Consider the following 17,139-nt stretch of genomic DNA (forward strand, 5'->3'; position numbering starts at 1 on the left):
TTCAACACACCCATTTTGATTATCAGCCAATTGAATGAAAAATGGTGAATGGACCACTCTAAGCACTTTCCATTACATGTCAACATTCATACATTCACTTGCACATACAGCAGAGACATGCAAGGTGACACATACCCACCAGGATCTCATCTGAAACATTCACATATTTTCAAAACCGATGGTACAGCATTCGGGGCAATGTGGGGTTAAGTGTCTCGCTAACAAGCACTTCAATATGGGGACTAGAGGCTTCACTTCACACTTAACATTTTGAATTGAAAGAAAGGGCCTTTAGGTTAGGCAAAAAAAAAATAAGGTTATGATATTGTAACACTTGTTCTATAAGCAGAGGTGGAGCCCTCTAATGGACTATATGGCTAATACTCTCCTCGAATCACACCCACTGAAACTTTGCATCAGCGTAGCCAGCCAATCAGGATGAGCCTACCCACATATGTGCTGACCCCACAGTATATATGACACAACACAGTCTGCCATCCTACACCCTCTTCAGAGAGTGGCATTGGAGCGGTAGGGCCATCTAGGTAGTGGGCTCCAACCATGTTTATAGAACTAGGGTTACAATATCATATTCTTCCCTCCAACCCAGTCCTGTCATTCCTTAGAGAACATACCCTTTAACACTTTCAGTTGTGAATCTATTACATTTCTGCTGTGAGATTATGTTTGAGCTGCTCATCACATGGATTCAAAACTCAGAGAAAAGTTATAATAAACGTCTTCGACATGACTATCACACTATCTGAGTAAATGAGGACCATTTACTGTCCCAGCCCCCTTCGAAACAAACAGAGGAGAGACGCTGGATGAAGCTGTGTGGCCGTTAATTACACTAAAGACTACACAGTAGAGACTCTCGACAATGGTTTTTTTATTGTGGTGTGGTGACAAACACTTATAATGTTTGAGAAAATATTGATTTTATAATTTGTATTTCGCAATTCCATCCATGCTTTCCACTATGCTGACATGTCCAAGACATAGAACTGTATCAACAGACAGGGCGTGAACCATGAGGTTGCCCTGTCATATGGGGTTGAACATAAAATAAATCCAGCTGTAAAACACTGTTATTGAAAAGTCCCTACTCGCCCCATGGGCAGTCTTGTGTTTCCATATAAGCCACTTCTATCTGTCTGTGGTACTCAGCCTCCCTCCTTCTGCTTAACGTACAATCTCAGAGTGTTGGACTTGAATCCACCAAGCATGGTGAGGGGCTTTGCTGTCTTGATATCAGTGGCCTCTATCTCTTCCTTTGGACCAGGTTATTATACCAGCAGGGTATCTGATGACCAGTGTGTTTATGGCTCTGATCTTGTTCTTTCCATTCAGCCGACTTTTTAGGACTTGCTAGGACTTGGTATTTGGCTTTCTTGTGGCCTCTTCGTGGTTTCCATTTGCTTGCAGGACTCCAATGTATTTGTAGCTGTAAAATATACACTATATTGTCAAAAGTATTCACTCACCCATCCAAATAATTGAAATCAGGTGTTCCAATCACTTCCATGGCCACAGGTGTATAAAAGCAAGCACCTAGGCATGTACACTGTTTCTACAAACATTTGTGAAAGAATGGGTCGCTCTCAGGAGCTCAGTGAATTCCAGCGTGGTACTGTGATAGGATGCCACCTGTGCAACAAGTCCAGTTGTGAAATTTCCTTGCTACCAAATAATATAACACAAGGGGAAACAGAGGCACAACACAAAAGTGTCCGTTCCACCCCCAATCCCCCAAACTAACACACAGAAACAATTTTGCAAAACCTGTGCAACAAGTCCAGTCGAAAGGGTTAGAACTGGTTAGTACCAGTGAAAGGAACTCTGAATGCTGTTGGAATAAAAAAAAAGAATAAAAAGTATTTATTAAATTAGTTTTTATTTATGTTTATGTTCATGTTCAGTACTTTGCTAATTGTTTATTCTTTGTAATTATTGTGTGCACTGAACACCAAGGCAAATTCCTTGTATGTGAAAACGTCCTTGGCAATAAACTCGAAAAGGACCTTCTCCTGCTTGTTGAGTGATCTCGGTGTGTTTTTTCCAAAACAAACAGTGTTGGACAGGCTAAGAGGGAGAGTGTAATTGTTGGCTGCAACACATTGAAATTGTGACTGCTTTTCACAATCTGATTGATTGAGCACATCCCCACAGTCATCTACTGATGCATAAGCGATACATGCATGAACATAGTTAGCAAATGAGCTGCATTTAGTAACATGATATACAAATCCTATCCTACAGTATATATGCTTTTAGAGATTAAGATCCCCTCCTGAATGCCAGGGCTGCTTGATACCACTTGACTGGATGTTTATATTGGATCTCATCTCTAGTGAGGTGATTTAATCATCTAGTTTGTGATAATGTGGCTTATTGTACAATAAAGGTAAACTAGAGGCCACAATTATGCAAGTGAAAAATATAATTAGGGGCCATATCTACCTTCTATCCATCTTACAGTTCATGCTAATCTCTGAAAAACATGAAGTACCAGAGGTCCCTGAAGAATAAATGGTAAACAATTTAAATTAAATTAATTAAATTAGAAACTGTCATCAACTGAAACAAATGCTCCATCATCCTCACAAATTGTTCAGATGTATGTGTGGGTCTTTGGTGGTTATGGATATGTGGGTGGGGTTTTTCTGTCACCCTGAAATATAAATGTGAAAAAAATCAATCATGAAAAGTGTGGAAAACTCAAGAGAGGGAAACCACGGTGACACGATTGTTTCAGTTCAGTGGCAAAGCCAGTTATCTCAGAGACACATACACCCAGTCATCCTGTGATTCCTTGGCTTGGAGAAGGCAGCGTTCAGGTTGACAGAGGTTTGTATCGGTGATAAAAAAAAAAAAAAAAGGTTTGCGACCTGGTGGAGAGTCGTTATCTCTGGCTTTCACTCTGTCGCTACTATCTCTGAATCTTTCCCTTCCTCTTTGGATATAAATAGATCATTGCCTGGCTAGAAGGAAACAAGTCAGACTGTTGATCTTAGACTTAGGGGGACATCAAATGATTATACTCTTTGTCTGTTTTCCTTCTATGTCACTTCTTTTGAACAGCCATTCAACTCAAGTCACTATAACAACATTGCTTTGCTTATCCAACAAATCATTCCTTCTTCCTATGATTCTATTTTCTTCTCACAGTTTTTTTCTCTACCCTTCTTATAGTGCTTTCATTTCTCATATATTCTGTATTGCCATCTGTATGACTGTTTCAACAAGATCAAGTCCACACATTTACATTTAAACCACAAAAGCGACTCAGATGAGCATTTTCTGATCTGGCAACAGAAGAATCAAGAATATGCAATTTCAAAAACTATTAATGAATGAGAGTTGTATTATATGACTGAGCTGACAATTCCACAGTTGCTTAAGACCATGATCATAGTCTAAAGTAGATTAGTTGAGATTTGGGAAGGATTGTCCCCCAGTCAGAGTTGGCAAATGTGGCCCGGGAAAGGGAAGTTTGGGGTCCCCTGTTAAAGGAAAACACCACCGCATTTCCATACTGAACTATGTTCTGCCCTGATCTTAGACGAGGTGATACATACCTCCCTCTCCTCTGTGCGTGCACTCAATGGCTCTTGCGTGCACTCCACGCAGCGCTAATTTGCTAGCATGTAGCTTGGCCCAGTATATTCCTTAGGATCCAAAGGGGGGTGAAGTTAGAAGCGACCAAGCTTCCACGTTGTCCCTATTTAAATACGGTTACGTGAGTAGTTACACGACCCAAGTTTGGTTACACAAAATGAAACATGCCAATTTTTCTAAGCAGATAACAAGGATAACTATATAATGTATGGCGGAATAACAACTGGAAGCACTTCGACGTCGGCGCAGTAATATCATCACTCCCCTCCCCCTCTTAAACATGACGGGACTATATACCTTCTGCTTGTTTTCACAACCCTGTACGATGCACGTTATAACCATGATGTTTGATTGTTCACAAACTATCTTACTACAACCTGATGCTTCCTCAACTGTGCACAAACTACCACAGGTAGTGCAGGCAACTGCGTGCAGGTCACGTAGGTTCTATTGACGGAAGTAAGAGGGGGAGGGGAGTGATGATATTACTGCGCCGACTTCGAAGTGCTTCCAGTTGTTATTCCGCCATACATTATATAGTTATCCTTGTTATCCGCTTAGAAAAATTGGCATGTTTCATTTTGTGTAACCAAACTTGGGTCGTGTAACTACTCACGTAACCGTATTTAAATAGGGACAACGTGGACGTGCTTGGTCGCTTCTAACTTCACCCCCCTTTGGATCCTAAGGAATATACTGGGCTACATGCTAGCAAATTAGCGCTGCGTGGAGTGCGCACAAGAGCCATTGAGTGCACGCACAGAGGAGAGGGAGGTATGTATCACCTTGTCTAAGATCAGGGCAGAACATAGTTCAGTATGGAAATGCGGTGGTGTTTTCCTTTAAAGCTTCTTCCCCCACGACCCGACACCGGATAAGCAGTAGACGATGAGATGAGATGTCGTAATTATAGAAACCAACATGACTGTTCATAGCAGACAGGATTTGAACAGCTGTTTGACATCATGGTCAAGGTTAAAACAGTCAGTATTAACTGCTCGAAGAAGACAGGATGTAAACACTGATCTCCAGGGTCAAAGTTGGACACGTCTCTATGAGTAGGGTTGTAGACATGGGACAATATGAATTTTTATGTCACGATAAGCCTGGACAATATAATTCCATTCACTATATTATCCTGATAAATATGCAACTATAAAACTAAATAATTAAAATACACTGGAATCACTTACAATTCTGTGAAGATTCTAATATGTGTATTGCATTTATTTTTTTTAAATCCTTTTCAGTGAAAAACAAATAATCTTAAATAAGATTATCAAAATCATAGGGGCCCCATTTTTCCACTTATGTTATATGATAGCCAGCTAGATAGCTTTTTCAAGTCACTGCTGACAAAATATACAATTATCCCAATAATGGAAATTCACCACAACCAACTTAGGTTAGGGTTCAGTTATGTTTTGGCAACTACCTGGTTCAGGTTCTGAAAAGATTATGGTCACAAAAACAAGAAACAGATATGGTCTGTTTAGACGGTCCTCCCTGAAGGGCGGAAATTCTGCCTTGTTTCAGCAAGTGTCCCAAAAAAGCCCTTCAGTAGCCATCATAATTATGGCACAGTCTTAAACTTGCATTCTCTACTAAACATTCATTTATGGTCTCAATCTCTAATTTCAAGTCTTCTTCAATCCAGCATGATGTTTATTTTCCTATTTAAACAGGCTATGCTTCATGGTTTTACATGGTTTCCTTGAATTATGGAAACTAACTTTGTTTCACACCAGAAGCCAGATCCAGTAAGGTTGCTGCTCAGGTTGCCACTCTGCCAAATGTGCTAATCAGATCCACCTGTCGCTCCTCCCCAGTCAAAATGTTTACTTCCTTCACTGGTTCCAAGATTGTCACGGATACACGAAAAATCACAGATTTCACAAGATGCTCATTCTGTTTCCTCTTCTTCTACTTCCTCTTCAACAACACCATAAATGCCTGACCACCGTTAGGGTGCTTGACAGTAGGTAAAACCCAACCCCAGATCCACCGGGTTTGGAATGTGAGAAAAATTTGCCTTTTTTCAGCACTGTGTCAGTAGCCTTCATAGCATTTATAGGATCCTCTTGGACATGTGCTTACGATCTGGCACCAGGTTGTTATGTTGTTATACAGGTTGACACCCAAAAATATCAGCACAGCAAAATAGGAAAAAATACAACATATGTTGGGACCTTACCTATGAAGAGCGCTTATCTTGTCGGCTGTAATTCCTCTCAGTAGCTCCTCCAGCAGGTCTGAGCTGTCGGGTGGAGGAGGTAATGGTTTGACAGTAGGTGTGTGAGTGAACCAGCCAATCAGGAGACCCAGCACAAAAACCCCTACACCTGCCAGGAAGTGCCTATGAAGAGTGAAGTTGAGGTCAGCTTTGATCAGCATCTCACAGTACTCTTTCAGTAGAGGGAGTTTGTTTAGCTTGTTTCATTAACGTTTCAAGGTCAAAAATGAACTCTGGTCTTATCCATGTAATGGACTTTATCAATAATATATAATATCTGAATTGGGGAAAAACTGATCATTAAGAAATCCATCAGGTACTTCGAGTATATCAAAAATAAGACAGCGCTTTTGCTTGATGTGCAGTTTGACATTTGTTACTTGTTTTAATACGTCCATGATTGTATCTGACATCTGAAATTGAAATATGATCGGGAAATGTCCCAAACACACTGATGTCCAACTTGTTGACCAAGTAGATGTTATGGTTTGCAAATCGAGTTCAGACCCCAAAGCAGAGACTGACACAAGTCCAGGTAAGGAAGGAAGTAACGATGTTTATTTGTTCAAAAATGTGCAAAGCTGGTGGCTGCAGGCAAATTCAGGAGAGGAGTGGACTGATGGACACCGGCTTGAGGAGTGAGACATGGAACAAGGGGTGAATGTTAAGAGAAGCCGGGAGTTTGAGTCTCACCACACTAGGGTTGATGATGCAGTCAATCTTGAAGAGCCAGTTTCCGGGACTCCTCCTACAGGGGAATGTTCCGGGAGGAGAGCCACACCATCTGCCCCGGCTGATAATTAGGGGCCTGGATCCGATGGCAGTCAGCCAGTCTTTGGTTACAGACCGAGGTGCGAGAGAGGGCAGCCCGGGCCTCCTGCCAGACTCGATGGGCCCGGCGAAGGTGGTCCTGCACAGATGGGACACGTCCACCTCCTGCGCAGGGAAGAGCGGGGGCTGAAAGCCGTTAGCTGCCATAAAGGGGGACATGCCTATGGCAGAGGATTCAAGGGAGTTGTGGGCATACTCAACCCAGGGAAGGTGAGTGGCCCACGACACAGGGTGCTCCCAAGCGACACACCGCAGAGCTGCCTCCAGGTCCTGGTTGGCCCGTTCTGTCTGGCCATTGGTCTGGGGATGGGAACCTGATGATAGGCTGGCCATAGCACTGATGAGTCAACAGAAGGTCCTCCACACCTGGGAGAAGAATTGGGGACCTCGATCCAACACAATGTCCAGAGGGATGCCATGTAGCCGGACGACATGGAGGGTAAGGAGGAGGGAAGCTGTTTCCAGGGCCGAAGGGAGGCTCAGGAGGGGAATAAAGTGTGCCGCCTTAGAGAAGCAGTCGATAATGGTGAGTATGTTGGTGTTACCTTCTGACGGGGGTAGGCTGATGTGGCGATGTGAGACCAGGGTTGTTGAGGAATGGGTGGGGGCGTAGCCAGCAGGGGCGTGATGGGTGGCTTTGCTGCGTGCACAGATGGAACAGGCGGAACTCATCGAGGGAGAGGTCCGGATACGTCTGTCGGGTCGCTCCCTCATACGGTCACGGAGCCGGTTATCTAAGCGGGTGGCTCTAAGCGGGTGGCTAATGAAATTAGCTGGTCGAGCGTGGAGGTCTCATCCCTCACTGCTAGCCCGTCCTTTAGCTCATCATTTAGGCCTCGGTGAAAGATCCCCCTTAGCAAAGCTATCTTGGTTTGATCTGAGTGGTAGGAATGGAGCTGCAGGAGAAGCGTGCTGGGGTCGGTATGTGAGGCTCACGGAGAGAAACAGTCAGCGGAGGAGGAGCAGCTGCTGTCGGGGGTAAAGACACTGGCGGGGAGGCGAGATGGGATGACACCTGGTCCATGCGGACGCCGTGTTGCGCCACGCTGGAGGAGAGTCTGGTGACAGCGTCCATAATGCTCTTAAGAGCGTGGTCGTGTTGTCCTACTAGGACTCCCTGCGAGGAGAGAGCCTGCCTAAAGGGGTCAGTCTCTGCCGGGTCCATGTTTTGGCCAGATTACTCTGTTATGGTTCGCGAAGCGAGTTCAGACCCCAGAGCAGGAAGTAACAATGTTTATCCTCTCACGAGACAAAGTTAAAAAATGTGCGAAGCTGGCAGACAGAACCGTAACAGTAGCTGCAAGAAGCAAACTTCGTTTTTTGCTTTTGCGTGCTGCGTGTGTGTGTGTAGGAAAGCAGGAAAACACGGAGTGGATTTCTTCTGATGTGGGTAATCTCTTACTGATAAAGTGGAATGGATTTGATCGTGAAGCAATGAAAAGAGCGCCGGACAAATTAGACCCCTCATGCACTAATATTTTTAATGGCAAAAGGGGGGTGGGGGGGGACAACGATTAATTGATCCATTGTGATGGACTGTATGATGTGATAGATACCATGAGTCCAGGATTCCACATTCTCAGGGGTCAGTTGTTTGACGTAGCCTGCCAGCTCTAGATTCTCGACTCATTGACAGTAAGTCCCTGTCTGTTGCACATCTTCATATATACAAGGCTCTGTGTGCCATAGTTCAGGGAGCACTGCTATATTGGGCCCATGGATGATAATGACAACAAGAGAGAGGTGAGAGGTGACATATTTGCACACCATCCACAGCTTTGTCAGCGGTTTTCTGCTCCAGTAGTTAAAGGGCTTGCTGGTCCTCCTTAGAACCTGTAGCAAATTTCTGAATTGGTAGTATATCAAAACAGAAAGTTCTCAATGGAAGTGCCTATGGCTCCTTGGTTAAGTAAGTTGTTGAATAGCTGGAGGAAGCATGATAGTCTACTCAAACCCATCATCTAGTACTGCAAAAACTTCTAGGAAGGACTCAGCATTGTGCATATGGACGTTGACCACCTTTAGTATTTTGGACAGGTGAAGAAGAGGGTAAATGAGCGAACTTCATGTAGCAGTTCATTTCTGTCTTCTCCTGCTGCAGCAATGAAGGCCCATCTGATCCCACTCACCTCATCAACCTGACAATAAGAGCCAGGTCATCACTCTGCCAGATGATTCCATCTTATTCAGTAGTGCTCCGCATTTCACGCTCAGTGTTTTTTTCTGTTTTTTGTAGATGTTAGTGATTAACCAGTGTTTCCTGTTTTTTCTTGCGATTCTTTTGTATTTAATACTGTTTTCCTTGTGCGTGATTTCCCATGTGCTGCTCCCATGCTCTTGTGTCCTTTGTGCCTGAGCTGTTCCATGTGCTCAGCTGCCTGTCTCTGCTTTGGGGGCCGAACAAAACCAAAAACCTAAGACATACTTTTCTATCTGACAGGTTGTTGACAACTGCCACACTCACTTCACATGAAATGCACCAGTGCTACATAACATCACTTCCAAGAAACTTCATGGAGAACAATGAGGGCAAAACAGTATCGATCTATTCAAATCAAATATTCTTTGGTGTAGCTCACCTAAAATCACAAAACACAGTCCGTCAGCATGGTAGCGTGATGTTCACTATTTTTTTGTAACTATTGTAAACTTCACTTCACCTGTCTCTGTTCAGCTTCATGTGGAGAGAGCCTTAATGGTGGCAATGTCTTGGGGTGTTCATGTACTGTATAACTGTTGCTCATCTGCAAATCTGGCTGCTTCAAGTAGAGGAAGTGAGTTAATTGTGTTATTAGAGCTGCAGCTATATACAGGGGAAACACTTAGCAAGCTATAGAACTGGAACTGATAGAATGTACACTGTAGCACGATGCTAACAATCTCTCTCTGTTCAGGCAGTACATTTTAATCATTCACAATGTCATATTGTCATTCGCATTCGTCTCTAGTTTTACAGCATAACAGAACAAAGCCTCTAAATGTGACATCCTTTTCATTTTTCACTTTGATTCATTTTGTGACTATCTGTACAGTGATTAAATGAAATGAAATGTGGATTCAGTGGCAAAAATAAGGTTTCTTCTGAGTCTTCCTGCTGGAAAATAGTAGTAAAGAGTAAAATGCAGGTGGCGGTAGTCAGGTGGTTTTGCCACCCATCCCAAATACTCTTATCTTTGGCAATGGATCAGATTCAACCAACTGATGATGCCAGCTGGGGTGGATGTCCATACTGACATGGAAGCCAATGACAAGTTGGAGGAAATTATGCAATGGAAATCAGGGGTGTTGCCACTAGCCTGACCTTGATATAAAGTCAGAAGATATTCCATAATTGTGTTTGGTATACTTTGAGAACAGTATAAATACTCTGGTACACAATGTTATGAGCCAACATAAAGAATCAGCAGTAAATAATGAAACATGAAAATGTCCTCCTGGTATAAACAAGGCTGGTTAAATTACAGCTGCATAACTGCCGGAAAAAATTGCTCTCCTCACTCAGTGTACACTTTTTCCATATGGATACTTTTAACAGCTCCCTTTCCCAATTTTTCGTTAGCATGCTTTTTCTTTAAAGTGTTAAACCAGCAGGTTGTGGATGTTGGTGGATTTGGTGACATCAGCTGTTACTAATTCTGCTGAAACACATCACTAAAACACATAAAAGTTATAAATATGACCAACAGTTCCCACTGCTGGGCATTTCTGACTTGAGAACCTAAAAGTCCTTGAATTACCTGAGCAGGAAGCAATGGAGTTGCCGTTGGCCTTTATGACCCGGAGCCCTGGTGAAGTGGGAGATGTAGTCGGGATCTTCCTGAAGTCTTTCAAATCGTCCATGTGGTGAAACTGAGACAGACGACTGGATGGGTTCCATCAGCTCGGGATCAGGATCAGGGCCGGGGTCTGAACACCCTGAAAGTGCTTCCAGTGAGAAATCAGGAAAAAAATGCATTGAATTACATCAAGTACTGTCTGTATGTTATGAGTCAAGTTGACCAACATTGTGTAAACACAATCTTTTCTACTAGAGGGACAGTTTGAGTTAGTTAGTAGTAACTTAGTTACAACAAATACCTACTGAAACAGTAAATGGCATATGAAATTAAACTTGATGCTTAGTTAACCAACAATGAGGCACATGGTTGAAAAGGGATTTGTAAGGACAGATAACTTCTGGTGATACAGACACAGTCTTTAAAAGCTGAAGAATTTCAGCCTAAGGGTACGTAAAAAGTGTCTTTTTTGCAGTTGCTGGCAGTGGCAGTTTTCTGATTAATTTTTGGAAAAACATCAAAAGCATAACAGAAAAAAAATACTAATTTCAAGATAAATACACAAGGAACACTGAACTATACTGCATACTTATGAGCATGTCATACATGCATCAGAGAAGGTCATACCTGTTCATGATGAATATGGCCATGACACTTGAAAAGATTGTGTATACAAAAGTCATAAAATAAACATTTTTGCATTGATATCTGGCTGATTTGAGTGTGATTGTTTACTCAAACTGTATTTTGTTTGGCAGTTACTGTATGAGCTGTAGGATTGATGCAGCAAAATATGTACTAAATAATTCACAGCCTCATCACGTCAACTGTCCTGACATTAATCCGACAATCATTTACATTTAATATGCTATAATTCTCCTGTTAGTAGAGCAAACAAATCAGCTCTTCATAAGCAGGTCATATTGGTTTGAGTTAGACACTACAATATTCATCTTCATGTAATGTGAGGTGTATGTTTGGCTGTTGGAGGTATTTCATTACTTTGATTGTAAAAGATTTGACTAAAAATGTGAGTGTATACTTGTTAAAGCAAACTCTACCTGTCCTCTGGCAGTCTACATGTTGCATTTGCATGCGGTCCATGCTGGGTCCTGGATCCTGAAGCTCCTCCTTGTCCAGGTCCCAGTCAAGATCCAGATTTCCAGAGCAGTGCAGAACCTCACCCACCATTGGGCCACCCTGGGTGTCACACACCTTCCTGTATGCCATGTTGTCACCTGGATTTCAAATGCATAACATTTTCAAACAGTTTTCATATTTTATTATTTCTGTATTATTTTTGATGTACTCAAAAACCTTCATGGAATCATGTTGGAAACATTAGACCACTGATTGCAAAGCCAGTCCCATAGACTCTATATAACAAATGGATATAGTCACTGTGATGCCAAGACATTGGCTGTTGCCATCTTCTTCTCTGGATCAATGTGGAAAGATGTGAGCTAAGTACAACTGAGGAAGTATATTCCAAGTAACTTTTCCTTTTCAGCATAATGCATGTTGACATTTGCAATATGTACTATCTCTGTAATGAACCCAGGAAGTGTATGTAGAAAGCCTGGTATCGGCCACCTGGGTCAGATTAAGACTACCCATTTGACTCAAGGTAATGGATGATACATTAGTGCTGGATATAGAAAAAGTCTGATAATTGTGGTTAATAGCTACTAAGTGACTCACCACAGCCTCTCAGCACACAATTATGAAGACTAAAAGCACCACAGGGTGCTGTGATGCATTTTACACTTACATATATGACTGTGAGGATGCAAGTTATGGAGAGGCATAGAGTTAAGTAAGAAATGACCTGAGTGTTAAGGAGCATGGTTCAATACAGCACCTAAACAGCATCATTAAACCTCTCCAGGGCTGGCAATCACATGCGTCTAGACTTTGTGTGTGTCAGATCTGACTGGAGATCAGCTATAAACAACATCCCAGCTAGTGTCTTGGTTTCATCAGGTTTAACAATCCCTTGTTCCCGCTCCATCATCAATGTCCAACGTGAATGGGCAAATGGACTGTCCAATGAATAATCATATTTAAAAAAAAAACTAAATACTCTTAAATACAATCTAATTCCATACAAGTGCAGTCCAATTTATAGGCCATTATCAAAGCAAAGGGTAGGAAAAATCAAGCATAAGCAGAAACTGTTGTGAAGCATGAAGCTTATTATGCAATAAGTTGATATATATAGTCTTGTGGTGTAGTTGGCTAATGAAGCTTAACACAGCAGGGCTGCGAGATTCTGTTCAACATGTAACATGAAGCATTAGACAGCCAACTGCAGCTCAATGCATATAATAATATATCATTACCAGGTGTATTTGCCCCTGTTCTTTACTGGAACATACTGTACTTGTAGTTTCACAACAAAAACAAATATATATGTAGCTGTTATTAATTACTAAGTGCTTGAAAACTATATAGAAAATAAATGGAAACAGTAGTACTTGTATATGATCTGGATTCTGTTAAAACAAAAATTCTGTAGAGCTTGGAAAATAAATATAGTTATTTCCTCTTCATTGTATTTTATAACAATAACAACCAGAGGTTTATAACAAATTAGAGAAACATGTTCTTCCCGGTAAGCTACCATATCACAGATGTGTGTTGTCACCATTACAACTAACAAAAATCACCATCTTCTTTTGTACTAGTCACATTGCCAAGGAAACCAGTTCAATGTCATATTTCTATTATATTACTATGCATTAACCTCTTTTACATCACATACACATATAAAGGATATGGGGGAAAGGGCTTGCACAATTGTTTGTCAGTTACACCATTGTGTTTTAGATCATTACAGTCTCCCACCAATGCCTTTAAAACTACACAAGAATATAATCATTGCTAGTGATACTCATGAGTCCTAATTGGACATTTTACAATTCCAGATTCAGCTCTGAATAGGTCACGTGTGAGAGATGAGAGCTGACTTGCTGTTGTTTAGAAAGAGCAGTCACTTTATTTAACAAAGCAGATTCAAGAAGAGATGGAAATACAATGGCGAATGGGGAGAGATGGACACACAGAAGGAGACAGTGAGAGGACAGTAGAAACGATAGACACAGTGAGGAGAAGAAGACTCAGAGGCAGTGGCAGAGCCACAAAGCAAAACCGTTGAAAACAGGAAGGCAGAGAAGAGTGTTTATAGATGAAGCAGAAAAAATAAAAAGTAGAGGGAAGAGGTCTGGGAGTTCCCTGGCATCAATCTTCAATGCTCCACCACACTTTCATTACTTCTAGCTCAATGCAGATGAAGGAACCTCTCAGTAAAATGGAACAAAAGTTAATTTAACTGCTGACCTCCTGTTAGAGGCACACTCACTGCAGTGGGCTTTTAGCCCGAGACCAAAAAATACAGAACTCCATTGATGGAGAGTGAAAGCCTTGTAAAAAGTAAAAAATCTTTCTTTTCTTTTTTGTTGTATGTATATGACATTTTGTTACTTGCTACTATTTCAAGGAATCATTTCATTTTATTGCCTTGAAAAGAATTTGCGCACCAAACATCCTACAGACATAAGTGAGTGTCTGCTGCTCCCCTGTTCTATCAGGGCATGTCTGTATAATCACTGAAAAGCCCCAAATCCCAAAAGTTGCAAAATAAGGGGTTGATTCAAAAGATTTGGCCAACTCAGCAGCTCGCCATTAAAACAATGTGAATGCCACAATGTCCTGCTTCCAGAAAAACAAAGAACACCAAGATATCAATCAATTTATCCCAAATAAATACATTATTTCCTATTTTTGTTTAATTTTTTTTCTTACACTAACCTACTGTTGAAAATGTGTCATTGAACTTAATCAGATGTTTGTCATTACTAAAGATGAAGGGCTTTCTGCAGGTCCCCATCATAAAATGTGTTGTGTTGTTGGGCAGTCTCAGTAAAACACACGAGTGATCCAGGTGGTCCGATGCCATCATTCAACCTGACCGCGACTGAAACTGCAAAAATGAGTAAAGACAAAATGCTACCACTCACGCAGGTATCTCATGTCAGCAGGCTCCGCACATTCTCACCATTAGATTCATTCAACCAATGTTTTTGGGTGCACTCACACTAGGGGCAGTTGATCTATACTGTGCCGTGGCACGAATGCCCCCCCCCCCCCCCCCCCCCCACTCCCCTGCTGGCTTGCTCTCATATTGGAGGTTATTGGTTACCTCTTGTACATATGTCATCACGTCATAATACGACACACACGTGGCTTTATGTAGTTAAGTTTCCAAGAAGCACCCTTTCAGAGTCATCACAGTGGAGGAAAACACAGAGAACATGATTACATGCAACTTTACTGACAAGTCACATGTGCACGCATTAGTCGCTTTGGACAAAAGCGTCTGCTAAATGACCTAAATGTAAATCTAAATGTAAATGTATTTCTAGTCAACACTAGACCTGTGAGCAAGCGGGCAGCCGGGCAACGCGTGTGGACAGTGAATGCAGAGTGGCATTTTTATATATAAAAGGACGGAGCGCCACATACGTCCCAGTCCGTTCTGCTCCGGTTGAGCTCACACCATGAGTCTGAAGCCCCAAGCCCGACCCAGAATCCATCTGTGTCCTACACATTCATCAACGAGTCCGAGATCTGAGTTGAACACTGAGAGATAATGAGAGGGACGGCCTATCAATTACAGCCTACGTCATGTCAACATTGCGTACCCGTTCATGTGCGCATGCATGAAAATCCACCTCTTCCAAGCGTGCCGGGCCGAGGACGCGTATCGTTCTTCACTACGGAACGGAGCGCTCACATTGGCCAAACAATCCGGACATTAGGCTTAATCGAGCCTGGTCGCGGAACGGATGGCTTAGTGTGGGTGCGCCCTTGAAATGATTAAATATGTATAGGTAATATTCTTCCATTCATGTGTACATTTTAACTGACCTGCCCGCAAATCATCATCATTTAAAATATTTTTGTGTGACTTGTAATTGTGAGTGATTATTTCGGATCAGCCCGCACATCACTGATACACACACACACACACACAGTAACATAAGTTTGACCCCTTCTTATAATGGTGGCGTTAAAAAGAAAATATTAGACATATAATTAAATGGTGAATGCATCATTCTCTGCTGGTAGAATGTCATAATTCTTAGAATTATAAGTGTTCATTCACAAATCAATATATGACACTGTTGGATCTATAAAGTCACATACTGCATATCTCTTGATGATCTACTGCAACTCACAATGAGACGGTCATAGACTATAAATCCCATTATCACCTTTATACTCAATGTGCTCACAGACAATAATGTAATCTTAAGAAGGAGGGACATTTTTTGAGGATTTACTATAGTAGGTTTTCTTCTAGAACTGTTTTTCACCTGAAGGTAGAGGGCGGTAGAGTAGAAGTGTTAAACTTAGTGAATTTAACTACACTGGGTCATAACTCAAAATTATTGTGTTATAGGTTTAGGACACAAAAGTGATTTGGCTTTGAAAAAGAGATTGTGTTTTGGTAGGTACGTTTGTTACATCAATGAAGCATGTTTGTTACATAACTGTGTTTAGGTTTTTTTTCAATTGCTTTGGCTCATTCCTTGAAACAGTGGTAACATTCTCAAAGCCTGATGTGCATTTGTCAAAATAGCTTCTCTGGTCCAACACGACACCATAACTCACCTGCAGAAGGTCAGAACTCACTCAAAACATTTAACTCATGCTTCCAAAAGTTCCTTTGGGTTCATGTAAACAATGGTGGTCAGAATGTGGGGATGTTTTTCAGGATGGCACTGGAGCCTGGAAATGTTCCTTATGTCCACATTTCAGGATTGTCCTAAAACTCTTCCCCCGGAGCAAGGTTGTTCATTATGTACCTGAGCAGGTTCCTCCTGTTCAGACATTGTGGTTATTCTGTTGTAGTCCAGCTCTATAAATATGTTTGGTAATAGCTGTACTCATGAAAAGCACCTGTCAGCTGACTGGAGAAGACGTGTGATTGGTTGATGTAAGAATATGGAAACTCCTCATTTGTTAGTGAAGGAATGACAACCGCTTTATCCTGTATTCAGGATCGCGCGGGGGGGGGGGGGGGGGCGATCCCAGCTATCATAGGCGAAGGGACAGGCGACTGGACGCCAGTCGATCACAGGGCCGACATGTAGAGACAGACAGGTAACCAGTCTATCACAGGGCTGACATGTAGAGACAGACAGGTAACCAGTCTATCACAGGGCTGACATGTAGAGACAGACCAGTAACATCCTGCATGTCTTTGGACTGTGGGAGGAAGCTGGAGAACCCGGAGAGAACCTACGCTCACACAGGGAGAACATGCTAACTCCACACAGAAGGAACCCGAACCAGAAATCGAACCCTCTCGCTGTGAGCATGTGATGACTTACACAATGAAATAATTCATACATGTTTTGAAGAGAACAACTATTCAACTGAGAAGCAACATTATCAGTTTTGATCAACAATATACATTCAATCAGTAATTGCAAATGCAATGCAAATTGTAGTTTATTGCACTTCATGTAATGAAACATTTGCAACTTGTTTGAATGAATGAGAAAGTCAAATCTGTTGTGAAGCAGTGGCCAGTGGTTTGGAGGTTTACACATGTTGTTTTGAAAATATTCATTAAAAATTGAGAATTGTGCCAAAACAATTGAGAAAAAC

General features: G+C 41.9%; 1 protein-coding gene across 1 annotated transcript in view; it reads right to left on the bottom strand.

The window, feature by feature from the left end:
- naaladl2 (N-acetylated alpha-linked acidic dipeptidase like 2) overlaps positions 1–11,691 on the bottom strand; it is a gene marked incomplete at both ends in the record, with an annotated part of 796,426 nt that extends 784,735 nt beyond the window's left edge. Inside the window, 3 exons of the mRNA XM_084012385.1 lie at positions 5,816–5,977; positions 10,423–10,591; positions 11,523–11,691. Coding sequence (XP_083868511.1) covers positions 5,816–5,977; positions 10,423–10,591; positions 11,523–11,691 — 500 coding nt within the window. The remainder of the gene's footprint in view (positions 1–5,815; positions 5,978–10,422; positions 10,592–11,522) is intronic.
- Positions 11,692–17,139: the final 5,448 nt, after the last annotated feature.

This window comes from Eutrigla gurnardus (assembly GCF_963514095.1).
Source record: "Eutrigla gurnardus genome assembly, chromosome: 6".
Classification (NCBI taxonomy): Eukaryota; Metazoa; Chordata; class Actinopteri; order Perciformes; family Triglidae; genus Eutrigla; species Eutrigla gurnardus.